The 19,099-nt window shown below is 42.0% G+C and overlaps 2 protein-coding genes across 2 annotated transcripts in view; one reads left to right on the forward strand and one right to left on the reverse strand.

Moving 5' to 3' along the window:
• The window catches only part of LOC115117757 (ADAM metallopeptidase with thrombospondin type 1 motif, 17), a 156,704-nt gene that overhangs the window by 53,918 nt on the left and 83,687 nt on the right, over positions 1-19,099 (forward strand). The window contains exons 11-12 of the mRNA XM_029646256.2: positions 15,608-15,709; positions 17,577-17,722. Coding sequence (XP_029502116.2) covers positions 15,608-15,709; positions 17,577-17,722 — 248 coding nt within the window. The remainder of the gene's footprint in view (positions 1-15,607; positions 15,710-17,576; positions 17,723-19,099) is intronic.
• Positions 14,169-19,099, reverse strand: part of LOC115117785 (uncharacterized) — a 100,044-nt gene continuing 95,113 nt past the window's right edge. Inside the window, exons 8-9 of the mRNA XM_065017211.1 lie at positions 14,514-14,714; positions 14,169-14,405 (exon numbers count right to left, since the gene is read on the reverse strand). Coding sequence (XP_064873283.1) covers positions 14,616-14,714 — 99 coding nt within the window. The 3' untranslated portion in view covers positions 14,169-14,405; positions 14,514-14,615. The remainder of the gene's footprint in view (positions 14,406-14,513; positions 14,715-19,099) is intronic.

Genomic DNA, 19,099 nt, shown 5'->3' on the forward strand with positions numbered 1-19,099 from the left:
GTAAACCCTACACCCTTTAACTGTGTAAACCCTACACCCTTTAACTGTGTAAACCCTACACCCTTTAACTGTGTAAACCCTACACCCTTTAACCGTGTAAACCCTACACCCTTTAACCATATGAACCCTACACCCTTTAACTGTGTAAACCCTACACCCTTTAACCGTGTAAACCCTACACCCTTTAACTGTGTAAACCCTACACCCTTTAACTGTGTAAACCCTACACCCTTTAACCGTGTAAACCCTACACCCTTTAACCATATGAACCCTACACCCTTTAACTGTGTAAACCCTACACCCTTTAACCATATGAACCCTACACCCTTTAACTGTGTAAACCCTACACCCTTTAACTGTGTAAACCCTACACCCTTTAACTTTGTAAACCCTACACCCTTTAACTGTGTAAACCCTACACCCTTTAACTGTGTAAACCCTACACCCTTTAACTGTGTAAACCCTACACCCTTTAACCATATGAACCCTACACCCTTTAACTGTGTAAACCCTACACCCTTTAACCATATGAACCCTACACCCTTTAACTGTGTAAACCCTACACCCTTTAACTGTGTAAACCCTACACCCTTTAACCATATGAACCCTACACCCTTTAACTGTGTAAACCCTACACCCTTTAACCGTGTAAACCCTACACCCTTTAACTGTGTAAACCCTACACCCTTTAACCATATGAACCCTACACCCTTTAACTGTGTAAACCCTACCCCCTTTAACCATATGAACCCTACACCCTTTAACTGTGTAAACCCTACACCCTTTAACCATGTAAACCCTACACCCTTTAACTGTGTAAACCCTACACCCTTTAACTGTGTAAACCCTACACCCTTTAACCATGTAAACCCTACACCCTTTAACCGTGTAAACCCTACACCCTTTAACCATATGAACCCTACACCCTTTAACTGTGTAAACCCTACACCCTTTAACCATATGAACCCTACACCCTTTAACTGTGTAAACCCTACACCCTTTAACTGTGTAAACCCTACACCCTTTAACCGTGTAAACCCTACACCCTTTAACTGTGTAAACCCTACACCCTTTAACCATGTAAACACTACACCCTTTAACCATATGAACCCTACACCCTTTAACCATGTAAACCCTACACCCACCCTTTAACTGTGTAAACCCTACACCCTTTAACTGTGTAAACCCTACACCCTTTAACCGTAAACCCTACACCCTTTAACTGTGTAAACCCTACACCCTTTAACTGTGTAAACCCTACACCCTTTAACTGTGTAAACCCTACACCCTTTAACTGTGTAAACCCTACACCCTTTAACCGTGTAAACCCTACACCCTTTAACCGTGTAAACCCTACACCCTTTAACCATATGAACCCTACACCCTTTAACTGTGTAAACCCTACACCCTTTAACCATATGAACCCTACACCCTTTAACTGTGTAAACCCTACACCCTTTAACTGTGTAAACCCTACACCCTTTAACCATATGAACCCTACACCCTTTAACTGTGTAAACCCTACACCCTTTAACTGTGTAAACCCTACACCTTTAACCATATGAACCCTACACCCTTTAACTGTGTAAACCCTACACCCTTTAACCATATGAACCCTACACCCTTTAACTGTGTAAACCCTACACCCTTTAACCATGTAAACCCTACACCCTTTAACCATAAACCCTACACCCTTTAACCATGTAAACCCTACACCCTTTAACCATATGAACCCTACACCCTTTAACCATGTAAACCCTACACCCTTTAACTGTGTAAACCCTACACCCTTTAACTGTGTAAACCCTACACCCTTTAACTGTGTAAACCCTACACCCTTTAACTGTGTAAACCCTACACCCTTTAACCATATAAACCCTACACCCTTTAACTGTGTAAACCCTACACCCTTTAACCATATGAACCCTACACCCTTTAACTGTGTAAACCCTACACCCTTTAACCTGTGTAAACCCTACACCCTTTAACTGTGTAAACCCTACACCCTTTAACTGTGTAAACCCTACACCCTTTAACCGTGTAAACCCTACACCCTTTAACCATGTAAACCCTACACCCTTTAACCATGTAAACCCTACACCCTTTAACTGTGTAAACCCTACACCCTTTAACCATGTAAACCCTACACCCTTTAACTGTGTAAACCCTACACCCTTTAACTGTGTAAACCCTACACCCTTTAACCGTGTAAACCCTACACCCTTTAACCGTATAAACCCTACACCCTTTAACCATGTGAACCCTACACCCTTTAACTGTGTAAACCCTACACCCTTTAACCATATGAACCCTACACCCTTTAACTGTGTAAACCCTACACCCTTTAACTGTGTAAACCCTACACCCTTTAACTGTGTAAACCCTACACCCTTTAACTGTGTAAACCCTACACCCTTTAACCATGTAAACCCTACACCCTTTAACCATATGTAAACCCTACACCCTTTAACCATGTAAACCCTACACACCCTTTAACTGTGTAAACCCTACACCCTTTAACTGTGAAAACCCTAACACCCTTTAACCATATAAACCCTACACCCTTTAACTGTGTAAACCCTACACCCTTTAACTGTGTAAACCCTACACCCTTTAACTGTGTAAACCCTACACCCTTTAACTGTGTAAACCCTACACCCTTTAACCGTGTAAACCCTACACCCTTTAACTGTGTAAACCCTACACCCTTTAACCATATGAACCCTACACCCTTTAACTGTGTAAACCCTACACCCTTTAACCATATGAACCCTACACCCTTTAACTGTGTAAACCCTACACCCTTTAACTGTGTAAACCCTACACCCTTTAACCATGTAAACCCTACACCCTTTAACTGTGTAAACCCTACACCCTTTAACCATGTAAACCCTACACCCTTTAACCATGTAAACCCTACACCCTTTAACCATATGAACCCTACACCCTTTAACTGTGTAAACCCTACACCCTTTAACCATATGAACCCTACACCCTTTAACTGTGTAAACCCTACACCCTTTAACTGTGTAAACCCTACACCCTTTAACTGTGTAAACCCTACACCCTTTAACTGTGTAAACCCTACACCCTTTAACCATATGAACCCTACACCCTTTAACCATGTAAACCCTACACCCTTTAACCATGTAAACCCTACACACCCTTTAACTGTGTAAACCCTACACCCTTTAACTGTGTAAACCCTACACCCTTTAACTGTGTAAACCCTACACCCTTTAACTGTGTAAACCCTACACCTTTAACTAAACACCCTTTAACTGTGTAAACCCTACACCCTTTAACCATATGAACCCTACACCCTTTAACTGTGTAAACCCTACACCCTTTAACATATGTAAACCCTACACCCTTTAACTGTGTAAACCCTACACCCTTTAACTGTGTAAACCCTACACCCTTTAACCGTGTAAACCCTACACCCTTTAACTGTGTAAACCCTACACCCTTTAACCATGTAAACCCTACACCCTTTAACCTATGTAAACCCTACACCCTTTAACCATGTAAACCCTACACCCTTTAACTGTGTAAACCCTACACCCTTTAACTGTGTAAACCCTACACCCTTTAAACGTGTAAACCCTACACCCTTTAACCATATGAACCCTACACCCTTTAACTGTGTAAACCCTACACCCTTTAACCGTGTAAACCCTACACCCTTTAACCATATGAACCCTACACCCTTTAACTGTGTAAACCCTACACCCTTTAACCATGTAAACCCTACACCCTTTAACTGTGTAAACCCTACACCCTTTAACTGTGTAAACCCTACACCCTTTAACTGTGAAAACCCTGTGTAAACACCCTTTAACCATATGAACCCTACACCCTTTAACTGTGTAAACCCTACACCCTTTAACCATATGAACCCTACACCCTTTAACTGTGTAAACCCTACACCCTTTAACTGTGTAAACCCTACACCCTTTAACCATATGAACCCTACACCCTTTAACTGTGTAAACCCTACACCCTTTAACCGTGTAAACCCTACACCCTTTAACTGTGTAAACCCTACACCCTTTAACCATATGAACCCTACACCCTTTAACTGTGTAAACCCTACACCCTTTAACCATATGAACCCTACACCCTTTAACTGTGTAAACCCTACACCCTTTAACCATATGAACCCTACACCCTTTAACTGTGTAAACCCTACACCCTTTAACTGTGTAAACCCTACACCCTTTAACTGTGTAAACCCTACACCCTTTAACTGTGTAAACCCTACACCCTTTAACCTGTGTAAACCCTACACCCTTTAACTGTGTAAACCCTACACCCTTTAACCATATGTAAACCCTACACCCTTTAACCATATGAACCCTACACCCTTTAACTGTGTAAACCCTACACCCTTTAACCATATAAACCCTACACCCTTTAACTGTGTAAACCCTACACCCTTTAACCATGTAAACCCTACACCCTTTAACTGTGTAAACCCTACACCCTTTAACTGTGTAAACCCTACACACCCTTTAACTGTGTAAACCCTACACCCTTTAACTGTGTAAACCCTACACCCTTTAACTGTGTAAACCCTACACCCTTTAACCATATGAACCCTACACCCTTTAACTGTGTAAACCCTACACCCTTTAACCATATGAACCCTACACCCTTTAACTGTGTAAACCCTACACCCTTTAACTGTGTAAACCCTACACCCTTTAACCATGTAAACCCTACACCCTTTAACTGTGTAAACCCTACACCCTTTAACTGTGTAAACCCTACACCCTTTAACTGTGTAAACCCTACACCCTTTAACCATGTGAACCCTACACCCTTTAACTGTGTAAACCCTACACCCTTTAACCATATGAACCCTACACCCTTTAACTGTGTAAACCCTACACCCTTTAACTGTGTAAACCCTACACCCTTTAACCATATAAACCCTACACCCTTTAACTGTGTAAACCCTACACCCTTTAACCATGTAAACCCTACACCCTTTAACCGTGTAAACCCTACACCCTTTAACCATATGTAAACCCTACACCCTTTAACTGTGTAAACCCTACACCCTTTAACTGTGTAAACCCTACACCCTTTAACTGTGTAAACCCTACACCCTTTAACTGTGTAAACCCTACACCCTTTAACCATATGAACCCTACACCCTTTAACTGTGTAAACCCTACACCCTTTAACCACCCTTTAATGAACCCTACACCCTTTAACTGTGTAAACCCTACACCCTTTAACTGTGTAAACCCTACACCCTTTAACCATATGAACCCTACACCCTTTAACTGTGTAAACCCTACACCCTTTAACCATATGAACCCTACACCCTTTAACTGTGTAAACCCTACACCCTTTAACCATATGAACCCTACACCCTTTAACTGTGTAAACCCTACACCCTTTAACCATATGAACCCTACACCCTTTAACTGTGTAAACCCTACACCCTTTAACTGTGTAAACCCTACACCCTTTAACTGTGTAAACCCTACACCCTTTAACTGTGTAAACCCTACACCCTTTAACTGTGTAAACCCTACACCCTTTAACCATATGAACCCTACACCCTTTAACTGTGTAAACCCTACACTTTAACCCTTTGTGTAAACCCACACCCTTTAACCATATGAACCCTACACCCTTTAACTGTGTAAACCCTACACCCTTTAACCATATGAACCCTACACCCTTTAACTGTGTAAACCCTACACCCTTTAACCTGTGTAAACCCTACACCCTTTAACTGTGTAAACCCTACACCCTTTAACTGTGTAAACCCTACACCCTTTAAACCCTACACCCTTTAACTGTGTAAACCCTACACCCTTTAACCATATGAACCCTACACCCTTTAACTGTGTAAACCCTACACCCTTTAACCATATGAACCCTACACCCTTTAACTGTGTAAACCCTACACCCTTTAACTGTGTAAACCCTACACCCTTTAACCATATGAACCCTACACCCTTTAACTGTGTAAACCCTACACCCTTTAACTGTGTAAATATGAACCCTACACCCTTTAACTGTGTAAACCCTACACCCTTTAACCATATGAACCCTACACCCTTTAACTGTGTAAACCCTACACCCTTAAACCATATGAACCTACACCCTTTAACTGTGTAAACCCTACACCCTTTAACTGTGTAACCTTTAACCATATGAACACCCTTTAACTGTGTAAACCCTACACCCTTTAACCATATGAACCCTACACCCTTTAACTGTGTAAACCCTACACCCTTTAACCATGTGTAACCCTTTAACTGTGTAAACCCTACACCCTTTAACCATATGAACCCTACACCCTTTAACTGTGTAAACCCTACACCCTTTTTAACCCTACACCCTTTAACTGTGTAAACCCTACACCCTTTAACCATGTAAACCCTACACCCTTTAACTGTGTAAACCCTACACCCTTTAACCATATGAACCCTACACCCTTTAACTGTGTAAACCCTACACCCTTTAACCATATGAACCCTACACCCTTTAACTGTGTAAACCCTACACCCTTTAACTGTGTAAACCCTACACCCTTTAACATATAAACCCTACACCCTTTAACTGTGTAAACCCTACACCCTTTAACTGTGTAAACCCTACACCCTTTAACTGTGTAAACCCTACACCCTTTAACCATATGAACCCTACACCCTTTAACTGTGTAAACCCTACACCCTTTAACCATATGAACCCTACACCCTTTAACTGTGTAAACCCTACACCCTTTAACCATATGAACCCTACACCCTTTAACTGTGTAAACCCTACACCCTTTAACTTTGTAAACCCTACACCCTTTAACTGTGTAAACCCTACACCCTTTAACTGTGTAAACCCTACACCCTTTAACTGTGTAAACCCTACACCCTTTAACCATATGAACCCTACACCCTTTAACTGTGTAAACCCTACACCCTTTAACTGTGTAAACCCTACACCCTTTAACCATATGAACCCTACACCCTTTAACTGTGTAAACCCTACACCCTTTAACCGTGTAAACCCTACACCCTTTAACTGTGTAAACCCTACACCCTTTAACCATATGAACCCTACACCCTTTAACTGTGTAAACCCTACACCCTTTAACCATATGAACCCTACACCCTTTAACTGTGTAAACCCTACACCCTTTAACTGTGTAAACCCTACACCCTTTAACCATATGAACCCTACACCCTTTAACTGTGTAAACCCTACACCCTTTAACTGTGTAAACCCTACACCCTTTAACCATGTAAACCCTACACCCTTTAACTGTGTAAACCCTACACCCTTTAACTGTGTAAACCCTACACCCTTTAACCATATGAACCCTAACCCTACACCCTTTAACTGTGTAAACCCTACACCCTTTAACCATATAAACCCTACACCCTTTAACTGTGTAAACCCTACACCCTTTAACCATATGAACCCTACACCCTTTAACTGTGTAAACCCTACACCCTTTAACCATATGAACCCTACACCCTTTAACTGTGTAAACCCTACACCCTTTAACCATATGAACCCTACACCCTTTAACTGTGTAAACACCTAACCATATGAACCCTTTAACTTTGTAAACCCTACACCCTTTAACTGTGTAAACCCTACACCCTTTAACTATGTAAACCCTACACCCTTTAACTGTGTAAACCCTACACCCTTTAACCATGTGTAAACCCTACACTTTAACTGTTAACCCCTTTGTGTAAACCCTACACCCTTTAACTGTGTAAACCCTACACCCTTTAACTGTGTAAACCCTACACCCTTTAACTGTGTAAACCCTACACCCTTTAACTGTGTAAACCCTACACCCTTTAACCATATGAACCCTACACCCTTTAACTGTGTAAACCCTACACCCTTTAACCTGTGTAAACCCTACACCCTTTAACTGTGTAAACCCTACACCCTTTAACCATATAAACCCTACACCCTTTAACATGTAAACCCTACACCCTTTAACATGTAAACCCTACACCCTTTAACTGTGTAAACCCTACACCCTTTAACTGTGTAAACCCTACACCCTTTAACTGTGTAAACCCTACACCCTTTAACCATATGAACCCTACACCCTTTAACTGTGTAAACCCTACACCCTTTAACCATATGAACCCTACACCCTTTAACTGTGTAAACCCTACACCCTTTAACATGTGTAAACCCTACAACCCTAAACCCACCCTTTAACTGTGTAAACCCTACACCCTTTAACTGTGTAAACCCTACACCCTTTAACTGTGTAAACCCTACACCCTTTAACTGTGTAAACCCTACACCCTTTTTAACCACCCTTTAACCATGAACCCTACACCCTTTAACTGTGTAAACCCTACACCCTTTAACCATGTAAACCCTACACCCTTTAACTGTGTAAACCCTACACCCTTTAACTGTGTAAACCCTACACCCTTTAACCATATAAACCCTACACCCTTTAACTGTGTAAACCCTACACCCTTTAACCATAAACCCTACACCCTTTAACTGTGTAAACCCTACACCCTTTAACCATATGAACCCTACACCCTTTAACTGTGTAAACCCTACACCCTTTAACCTGTGTAAACCCTACACCCTTTAACTGTGTAAACCCTACACCCTTTAACTGTGTAAACCCTACACCCTTTAACTGTGTAAACCCTACACCCTTTAACCATATGAACCCTACACCCTTTAACTGTGTAAACCCTACACCCTTTAACCATATAAACCCTACACCCTTTAACTGTGTAAACCCTACACCCTTTAACCATATGAACCCTACACCCTTTAACTGTGTAAACCCTACACCCTTTAACCATATGAACCCTACACCCTTTAACTGTGTAAACCCTACACCCTTTAACTTTGTAAACCCTACACCCTTTAACTGTGTAAACCCTACACCCTTTAACATATGAACCCTACACCCTTTAACTGTGTAAACCCTACACCCTTTAACCATATGAACCCTACACCCTTTAACTGTGTAAACCCTACACCCTTTAACCATATGAACCCTACACCCTTTAACTGTGTAAAACCCTACACCCTTTAACTGTGTAAACCCTACACCCTTTAACCATATGAACCCTACACCCTTTAACTGTGTAAACCCTACACCCTTTAACCGTATAAACCCTACACCCTTTAACTGTGTAAACCCTACACCCTTTAACCATATGAACCCTACACCCTTTAACTGTGTAAACCCTACACCCTTTAACCATATGAACCCTACACCCTTTAACTGTGTAAACCCTACACCCTTTAACCGTGTAAACCCTACACCCTTTAACTGTGTAAACCCTACACCCTTTAACCATATGAACCCTACACCCTTTAACTGTGTAAACCCTACACCCTTTAACCATATGAACCCTACACCCTTTAACTGTGTAAACCCTACACCCTTTAACCATATGAACCCTACACCCTTTAACTGTGTAAACCCTACACCCTTTAACTGTGTAAACCCTACACCCTTTAACTGTGTAAACCCTACACCCTTTAACTGTGTAAACCCTACACCCTTTAACCATATGAACCCTACACCCTTTAACTGTGTAAACCCTACACCCTTTAACCATATGAACCCTACACCCTTTAACTGTGTAAACCCTACACCCTTTAACTGTGTAAACCTTTAACCTACACCCTTTAACTGTGTAAACCCTACACCCTTTAACCATGTAAACCCTACACCCTTTAACCATGTAAACCCTACACCCTTTAACTGTGTAAACCCTACACCCTTTAACCATATGAACCCTACACCCTTTAACTGTGTAAACCCTACACCCTTTAACCATATGAACCCTACACCCTTTAACTGTGTAAACCCTACACCCTTTAACTTTAACTGTGTAAACCCTACACCCTTTAACTGTGTAAACCCTACACCCTTTAACTGTGTAAACCCTACACCCTTTAACCATGTAAACCCTACACCCTTTAACTGTGTAAACCCTACACCCTTTAACCATATGTAAACCCTACACCCTTTAACTGTGTAAACCCTACACCCTTTAACTGTGTAAACCCTACACCCTTTAACCATGTAAACCCTACACCCTTTAACTGTATGAACCCTACACCCTTTAACTGTGTAAACCCTACACCCTTTAACTGTGTAAACCCTACACCCTTTAACCATGTAAACCCTACACCCTTTAACTGTGTAAACCCTACACCCTTTAACCATATGAACCCTACACCCTTTAACTGTGTAAACCCTACACCCTTTAACCTTTAATGTAAACCCTACACCCTTTAACTGTGTAAACCCTACACCCTTTAACCATATGTAAACCCTACACCCTTTAACTGTGTAAACCCTACACCCTTTAACTGTGTAAACCCTACACCTTTAACTGTGTAAACCCTACACCCTTTAACTGTGTAAACCCTACACCCTTTAACCATGTAAACCCTACACCCTTTAACTGTGTAAACCCTACACCCTTTAACCTACGCCCTTTAACTGTAAACCCTACACCCTTTAACTGTGTAAACCCTACACCCTTTAATATGTAAACCCTACACCCTTTAACTGTGTAAACCCTACACCCTTTAACCATATAAACCCTACACCCTTTAACTGTGTAAACCCTACACCCTTTAACTGTGTAAACCCTACACCCTTTAACTGTGTAAACCCTACACCCTTTAACTGTGTAAACCCTACACCCTTTAACCATGTAAACCCTACACCCTTTAACTGTGTAAACCCTACACCCTTTAACCATGTGTAAACCCTACACCCTTTAACTGTGTAAACCCTACACCCTTTAACTGTGTAAACCCTACACCCTTTAACCTGTGTAAACCCTACACCCTTTAACTGTGTAAACCCTACACCCTTTAACCATGTAAACCCTACACCCTTTAACTGTGTAAACCCTACACCCTTTAACCATAATGTAAACCCCCTACACATATGAACCCTACACCCTTTAACTGTGTAAACCCTACACCCTTTAACCATATGAACCCTACACCCTTTAACTGTGTAAACCCTACACCCTTTAACTGTGTAAACCCTACACCCTTTAACTGTGTAAACCCTACACCCTTTAACCCTGTGTAAACCCTACACCCACCCTTTAACTGTGTAAACCCTACACCCTTTAACTGTGTAAACCCTACACCCTTTAACTGTGTAAACCCTACACCCTTTAACTGTGTAAACCCTACACCCTTTAACTGTGTAAACCCTACACCCTTTAACTGTGTAAACCCTACACCCTTTAACCATGTAACTTTAACTGTGTAAACCCTACACCCTTTAACCATATGAACCCTACACCTTTAACTGTGTAAACCCTACACCCTTTAACCATATGAACCCTACACCCTTTAACTGTGTAAACCCTACACTGTGTAAACCCTACACCCTTTAACTGTGTAAACCCTACACCCTTTAACTGTGTAAACCCTACCCTTTAACCTGTGTAAACCCTAAACCTTTAACCATATGAACCCTACACCCTTTAACTGTGTAAACCCTACACCCTTTAACTGTGTAAACCCTACACCCTTTAACTGTGTAAACCCTACACCCTTTAACTGTGTAAACCCTACACCCTTTAACCATGTAAACCCTACACCCTTTAACTGTGTAAACCCTACACCCTTTAACTGTGTAAACCCTACACCCTTTAACTGTGTAAACCCTACACCCTTTAACCATATGTAAACCCTACACCCTTTAACTGTGTAAACCCTACACCCTTTAACTGTGTAAACCCTACACCCTTTAACTGTGTAAACCCTACACCCTTTAACTGTGTAAACCCTACACCCTTTAACCATATGAACCCTACACCCTTTAACTGTGTAAACCCTACACCCTTTAACCATATGAACCCTACACCCTTTAACTGTGTAAACCCTACACCCTTTAACTGTGTAAACCCTACACCCTTTAACTGTGTAAACCCTACACCCTTTAACCTATGTAAACCCTACACCCTTTAACTGTGTAAACCCTACACCCTTTAACTGTGTAAACCCTACACCCTTTAACCATGTAAACCCTACACCTTTAACTGTAAACCCTACACCCTTTAACCATATGAACCCTACACCCTTTAACTGTGTAAACCCTACACCCTTTAACCATATGAACCCTACACCCTTTAACTGTGTAAACCCTACACCCTTTAACTGTGTAAACCCTACACCCTTTAACTGTGTAAACCCTACACCCTTTAACTGTGTAAACCCTACACCCTTTAACCATGTAAACCCTACACCCTTTAACCATGTAAACCCTACACCCACCCTTTAACTGTGTAAACCCTACACCCTTTAACTGTGTAAACCCTACACCCTTTAACCGTGTAAACCCTACACCCTTTAACTGTGTAAACCCTACACCCTTTAACTGTGTAAACCCTACACCCTTTAACTGTGTAAACCCTACACCCTTTAACCATGTAAACCCTACACCCTTTAACTGTGTAAACCCTACACCCTTTAACCAAATGGACACCCTAACACCCTTTAACCTGTGAACCCTACACCCCCTACACCCTTTAATGGTAAAACCCTACACCCTTTAATATAGGGAATAACCCTACACCCTTTAACCATGATTTGAACCCTAAACCTTTAACTTTACACCTACCCTCTTTACTTCCTCTCAATGTATTGGGGCAGATGTAGACCATGTGAAACCCTACTTTTAAATGTATTGGGGCAGATACAGAGGCTTTAACTGTGAAAGACATACCCTTTAAATGTGTAAACCCAGATGTAGAACCATGAAAGACACCCTTTAATGTATTGGGGCAGACCCTAGACCCTTTCTGTGAAAGACATACACCCTTTAAATGTATTGGGGCAGACCCTAGACCCTTTAACCATGAAAGACACCCCTTCAAATGTATTGGGGCAGATGTAGAGGCTATTCCTAAATGAAAGACATACTTTAAATGTATTGGGGCAGATGTAGGGTTCTGGTGAAAGACATACTTTTAAGTAGTACTATCAATGTATTGGGGCAGATGTAGGGGCTCGGTGAAAGACATACTTTTAAATGTATTGGGGCAGATGTAGAGGCTTTTAAATGTATTCGGTGAAAGACATACTTGAAAGACATACTTTTAAATGTATTGGGGCAGATGTAGAGAAAGCTACTTCTCAATGTATTGGGGCAGATGTGAAAGACATACTTTTAAATGTATTGGGGCAGATGTAGAGGCTTCGGTGAAAGACATACTTCTCAATGTATTGGGGCAGATGTAGAGGCTTCAGTGAAAGACATACTTTTAAATGTATTGGGGCAGATGTAGAGGCTTCGGTGAAAGACAGACTTCTAAATGAAAGAGGCTTCGGTGAAAGACACACTTCTACTTTTAAATACTTTTAAATGTATTGGGGCAGATGTAGAGGCTTTTAAATGTATTGGGGCAGATGTGAAAGACATACTTCTAAATGTATTGGGGCAGATGTAGAGGCTTCGGTGAAAGACATACTTTTAAATGTATTGGGGCAGATGTAGAGGCTTCGGTGAAAGACATACTTTTAAATGTATTGGGGCAGATGTAGAGGCTTCGGTGAAAGACATACTTCTAAAGAGGATTCCTTGATGATTGGTTTTCTATTGCAACCTTGCAAACTCTCAATACAAAATAGCTTTTCATTGATATATTCACAATTTGTTAATCTCAGCTAACCCAGAACTAAAATCTTGCATAATTAGTTCATCTGCGTGATTTAGTTCTGGGTTCATATGTGTTAGAAATTGAGTTCCGGTTTGTGAAGAATCCACCCTTGCAAAAGGAAACTCTCAGCCAAAGCCGCCCCCCCCTTCCGCTAATTTCACCCCACACGCAAAGCAGTCGAAGTTTAAGCACCGCCTTCGCCCAATCCTGATACATCCAAATAATCAAATCAAATCAAATTGTATTGGTCACATACACATGGTTAGCAGATGTTATTGGGAATGTAGCAAAATGCTTGTGCTTCTAGTTCCCGACAGTGCAGTAATATTTAACAAGTAATCTAACAAATCCACAACTACCTAATGCACACAAATCTAAAGGGATGGAATAAGAGTATGTACATATATATATATACAGTATATATATATATATATATATATATATATATATATATATATATATATATATGGATATATACATATACATATATGGATAAGTGATAAGCCAGAAGCAATATATGGTATAAAATACAGTATATACATATGAGATGAGTAATGTAAGATATGTAAACATTATTAAAGTGGCATTATTAAAGTGACTAGTGATCCATTTATTAAAGTGGCCAATGATTTCGAGTCATTCAGTGATGAAAACCCAAGCACCGGAACTACTGTTTGGTCATTATCCGACGCATTCTATCCCGTTGAGACAGATTCTTCAGTTTAGGTACAGCATCTGTTCAGGAGAGATTAGTGACATTAAGTTTAGTAGGGGTCTGAAACCTAAAGCACAGAGGTTCCTTGGTGTCCACGTCACCAATGATCTATTATGGTCCAAACATACCAAGACAGTCGTGAAGAGGGTAGAACAAAACATGTTCCCCCCTCAGGAGACTGGAAAGATTTGGCATGGGTCCCCAGATCCTCAAAAGGTTCTACAGCTGCATCACCGCGTGGTATAGCAACTGCTCGGCAGTAAGGCGCTACAGAGGGTAGTGCGAACGGCCCAGTACATCCCTGGGTCAAGCTTCCTGCCATCCAGAACCTATAATAGGCGGGGTCAGAGGAAATAAAATTGTTAGAGACTCCAGTCACCCAAGTCCTAGACTGTTCTCTCTGCTACCGCACGGCAAGCGGTACCGGAGCGCCAAGTCTAGGTCCAAAAGGCTCCTTAACAGCTTCTACCCCCCAAGCCATAAGACTCCTGAACAGCTTCTACCCCCAAGCCTTAAGATGGCTGAACAACTAATCAAATGGCCATCGGACTATTACATTGACACCCCTCCATTTGTTTTGTACACTGCTGCTACTCGCTGTTCATCATCTATGCATATAGTAACTTCATCCCTACCTATATGTACAAATTACCTCAACTAACCTGTACCCCCGCACACCGACTCGGTACCGGTACCCCCTGTATATAGCCTCGTTGTTGTTATTTTACTGTGTTACTTTTTACTTTAGTTTATTTGGTAAATAGTTTCTTAAACTCTTCTTGAACTGCACTGTTGGTTAAGGGCTTGTAAGTAAGCATTTCACGGTAAGATCTACACTTGTTGTATTCTTAAGGGCTTGTAGTAAGCATTTCACGGTAAGGTTCTACACTTGTTGTATTCGAAGCATGTGACTAATAAAGTTTGATTTGATTTGATGGACATCATTGTGAAGAGTAGTAGTGAGTGCCAATATTATTATTTAATTTAATTTTTCCAATAAGAACACCTATTTCCATTATGTATTGAAAACTGTTTTTATACAGTGTGTCCTTCGTTAACCGCTTATAACATTTTTTTAACAGTGATTCAAGTAAATAAACAGACTGCATCATAAAAATGTATGTCAATAAACTTGATTTCTGTGTGTGTGTGTGCGTGCGTGTGTGTGCGTGCGTGTGTGTGTGTGTGTGTGCGTGCATGTGTGTGTGTGTGCGTGTTTCAGTATGTGATGTGTTCAGGGCTGTGGTGCCGGGTGGATGGAGAGAAGGACTGTAAAACCAAACTGGACCCACCCATGGATGGCACAGAGTGTGACCCAGGAAAGGTAGGTAGAACCACAGCAATGTATTACAATACAGAACATGGATTTGTGTAGAATGTGTGGAGGACTTCTGTCATTTGTGGACACTGCTCTATTTCACATGACTTCATTCAAGTTTTATTAGAAAAACTAAATGTGCGTCCCAAATTATACCAAATGGTATAGTGTACTATTTTTTTTATATCGGGTGCTATTTGAGACGTTTTGTGCCATTGTTATATCGAAACAACTTAACTTTATAATTACAGCATATAGCTTTTCAGACAATTTTTTTTATTTGATTATTTTTCAGGGTAGACTCTATTGCATCCCTTTCTACCTCTGTGTCCGCATCCCAAATTATGAATATAGTGCACTACATTTGACCAGAGCCTTATGGGACGTGTTCAAAAGTAGTGGACTATCTAGGGAATAGGGTGCTATTTGGGACGTAAACCAATGACTTTATTAATTCATCACATTTTCATAATCTTAAAATCAGCCAATCAACACGATATGGTCCCTCAATACCAGCCTCACTAATATGAAATCATCTTTTCCACACGAGCCCAAGCAAGCAGCCGTTGCTGCAAGATAAAAAAGAGCGAGTGAGGGAGAGAGAGAGAGAGAGAGAGAGAGGGAAAGAGCGAGCGAGAGAGAGAAGAGAGAGAGAGAGAAAGGGAAAGAGCGAGCGAGAGAGAGAAGAGAGGGAAAGAGCGAGAGAGAGAGAAGAGAGAGAGGGAAAGAGTGAGCGAGGGAGAGAGAGAGGGAGAGGGAAAGCGAGAGAGCATGAAAGAGCGAGAGAGAGAAGAGAGAGAGAGAGGGAAAGAGCGAGCGAGAGAGGGGGAGGGAAAGCGAGAGAGCGTGAAAGAGCGAGCGAGAGAGAGAAGAGAAGAGAGAGAGAGAGACAAGAGAAGGAGAGAGCCATCCTCTCCGAGATATATTATAAACAGCGAGATGAGAAACAGCCTGTGGGCCAAGGGAAGGGGCCAGCTGTGGCCGCTCACGGCAAACCCCTGGCCCCGCTTCAGACCGTCTCCACGTCCCTTTGTGTATCCACGCTGACAGGCAACATGATGCAGAGCACCGCGCGGAGCCCGACCATCATAAACCCTGCTAGTAACGCCACCAGGAACGTGTTGTATGTAGGCCACGGTTGAGGTATTAGGTATTAGTGTAGTGAAGTACAGAAGGGAGTCTATTGAGACTTTGTCCTTAGATGCACTATTTATAATCTGTAACAGCCCATGTAGAATTGCAAGTGCAGTCTCTTGTAGAAATATGCTTTCATTGATCACCTTCTTGGGAAACCTTCTGGGGGGGGGTCTTTGAATAAGGCCAGTGAACTCTGGAGAATGTTACGTGTCATCAGAGGGGACAGGACGTATTAAATAGTGAGATCCCACTTCTTGGGCAGTGTTTGAATTATTTCAGGTATCTTGTAATGGGTGGAGTTGTGTCAGGGAAAAGTTGACGTTAAAAGAGTTCCATCCTGTCAGCAGAAGTGTCAATAGTAATGATGATGAGCACAAACCAGAGTAAGGGAGATTGCCAGTGTTCAATCAGACCCTGAATCCTCTGTTTACATAGCTCAACACATCAGCCGCCACATAATCAGCAGCACGTCAACGGCAAGGCCGAGTTACACTGTGAGTGCAGCGTTGTTTTGTATTAGTGTTGGGTTCAGGAGTGTTTGCGTTCACAGTTGTTCAGTAGTGGGGTTTGATGATGTCATTGGACAGGGTTGTAGGTTTGGACACTGTGTGATTTATTCAAGTGTGTGTGTGTGTGGTTGTTTGTGTGTGTGTGTGTGTGTGTGTGTGTGTGTGTGTGTGTGTGTGTGTGTGTGTGTGTGTGTGTGTGTGTGTGTGTGTGTGTTGTACTCATACAGTGGTGTCGTGCTGGGGAGTGTGTGAGCAGAGCGGTGCCAGTGGAGCAAGCCATGGGAGAGTGGAGCACCTGGGGGTCCTGGGGAACCTGCAGTCCAACCTGCAGCACTGGCATCAGTGGACGCCAGCGCAAGTGTGAGAGTCCCAGGTACTTTACACTGTAATGACCATCTCTGAGTAGAGTCCCAGGTACTTTACACTGTAATGACCGTCTCTGAGTAGAGTCCCAGGTACTTTACACTGTAATGACCGTCTCTGAGTAGAGTCCCAGGTACTTTACACTGTAATGACCGTCTCTGAGTAGAGTCCCAGGTACTTTACACTGTAATGACTGTCTCTGAGTAGAGTCCCAGGTACTTTACACTGTAATGACTGTCTCTCTGAGTAGAGTCCCATGTACTTTACACTGTAATGACTGTCTCTGTGTAGAGTCCCAGGTACTTTACACTGTAATGACTGTCTCTCTGAGTAGAGTCCCAGGTACTTTACACTGTAATGACTGTCTCTCTGAGTAGAGTCCCAGGTACTTTACACTGTAATGACTGTCTCTCTGAGTAGAGTCCCAGGTACTTTACACTGTAATGACTGTCTCTGAGTAGAGTCCCAGGTACTTTACACTGTAATGACTGTCTCTGAGTAGAGTCCCAGGTACTTTACACTGTAATGACTGTCTCTCTGAGTAGAGTCCCAGGTACTTTACACTGTAATGACTGTCTCTCTGAGTAGAGTCCCAGGTACTTTACACTGTAATGACTGTCTCTCTGAGTAGAGTCCCAGGTACTTTACACTGTAATGACTGTCTCTCTGAGTAGAGTCCCAGGTACTTTACACTGTAATGACCGTCTCTGAGTAGAGTCCCAGGTACTTTACACTGTAATGACCGTCTCTGAGTAGAGTCCCAGGTACTTTAAACTGTAATGACTGTCTCTGAGTAGAGTCCCAGGTACTTTACACTGTAATGACTGTCTCTCTGAGTAGAGTCCCAGGTACTTTACACTGTAATGACCGTCTCTGAGTAGAGTCCCAGGTACTTTACACTGTAATGACTGTCTCTCTGAGTAGAGTCCCAGGTACTTTACACTGTAATGACTGTCTCTCTGAGTAGAGTCCCAGGTACTTTACACTGTAATGACTGTCTCTCTGAGTAGAGTCCCAGGTACTTTACACTGTAATGACCGTCTCTGAGTAGAGTCCCAGGTACTTTACACTGTAATGACTGTCTCTCTGAGTAGAGTCCCAGGTACTTTACACTGTAATGACTGTCTCTCTGAGTAGAGTCCCAGGTACTTTACACTGTAATGACTGTCTCTCTGAGTAGAGTCCCAGGTACTTTACACTGTAATGACCGTCTCTGAGTAGAGTCCCAGGTACTTTACACTGTAATGACCGTCTCTGAGTAGAGTCCCAGGTACTTTAAACTGTAATGACTGTCTCTGAGTAGAGTCCCAGGTACTTTACACTGTAATGACTGTCTCTCTGAGTAGAGTCCCAGGTACTTTACACTGTAATGACTGTCTCTCTGAGT

This window comes from Oncorhynchus nerka, linkage group LG4 (genome assembly GCF_034236695.1).
Source record: "Oncorhynchus nerka isolate Pitt River linkage group LG4, Oner_Uvic_2.0, whole genome shotgun sequence".
Lineage (NCBI taxonomy): Eukaryota > Metazoa > Chordata > Actinopteri > Salmoniformes > Salmonidae > Oncorhynchus > Oncorhynchus nerka.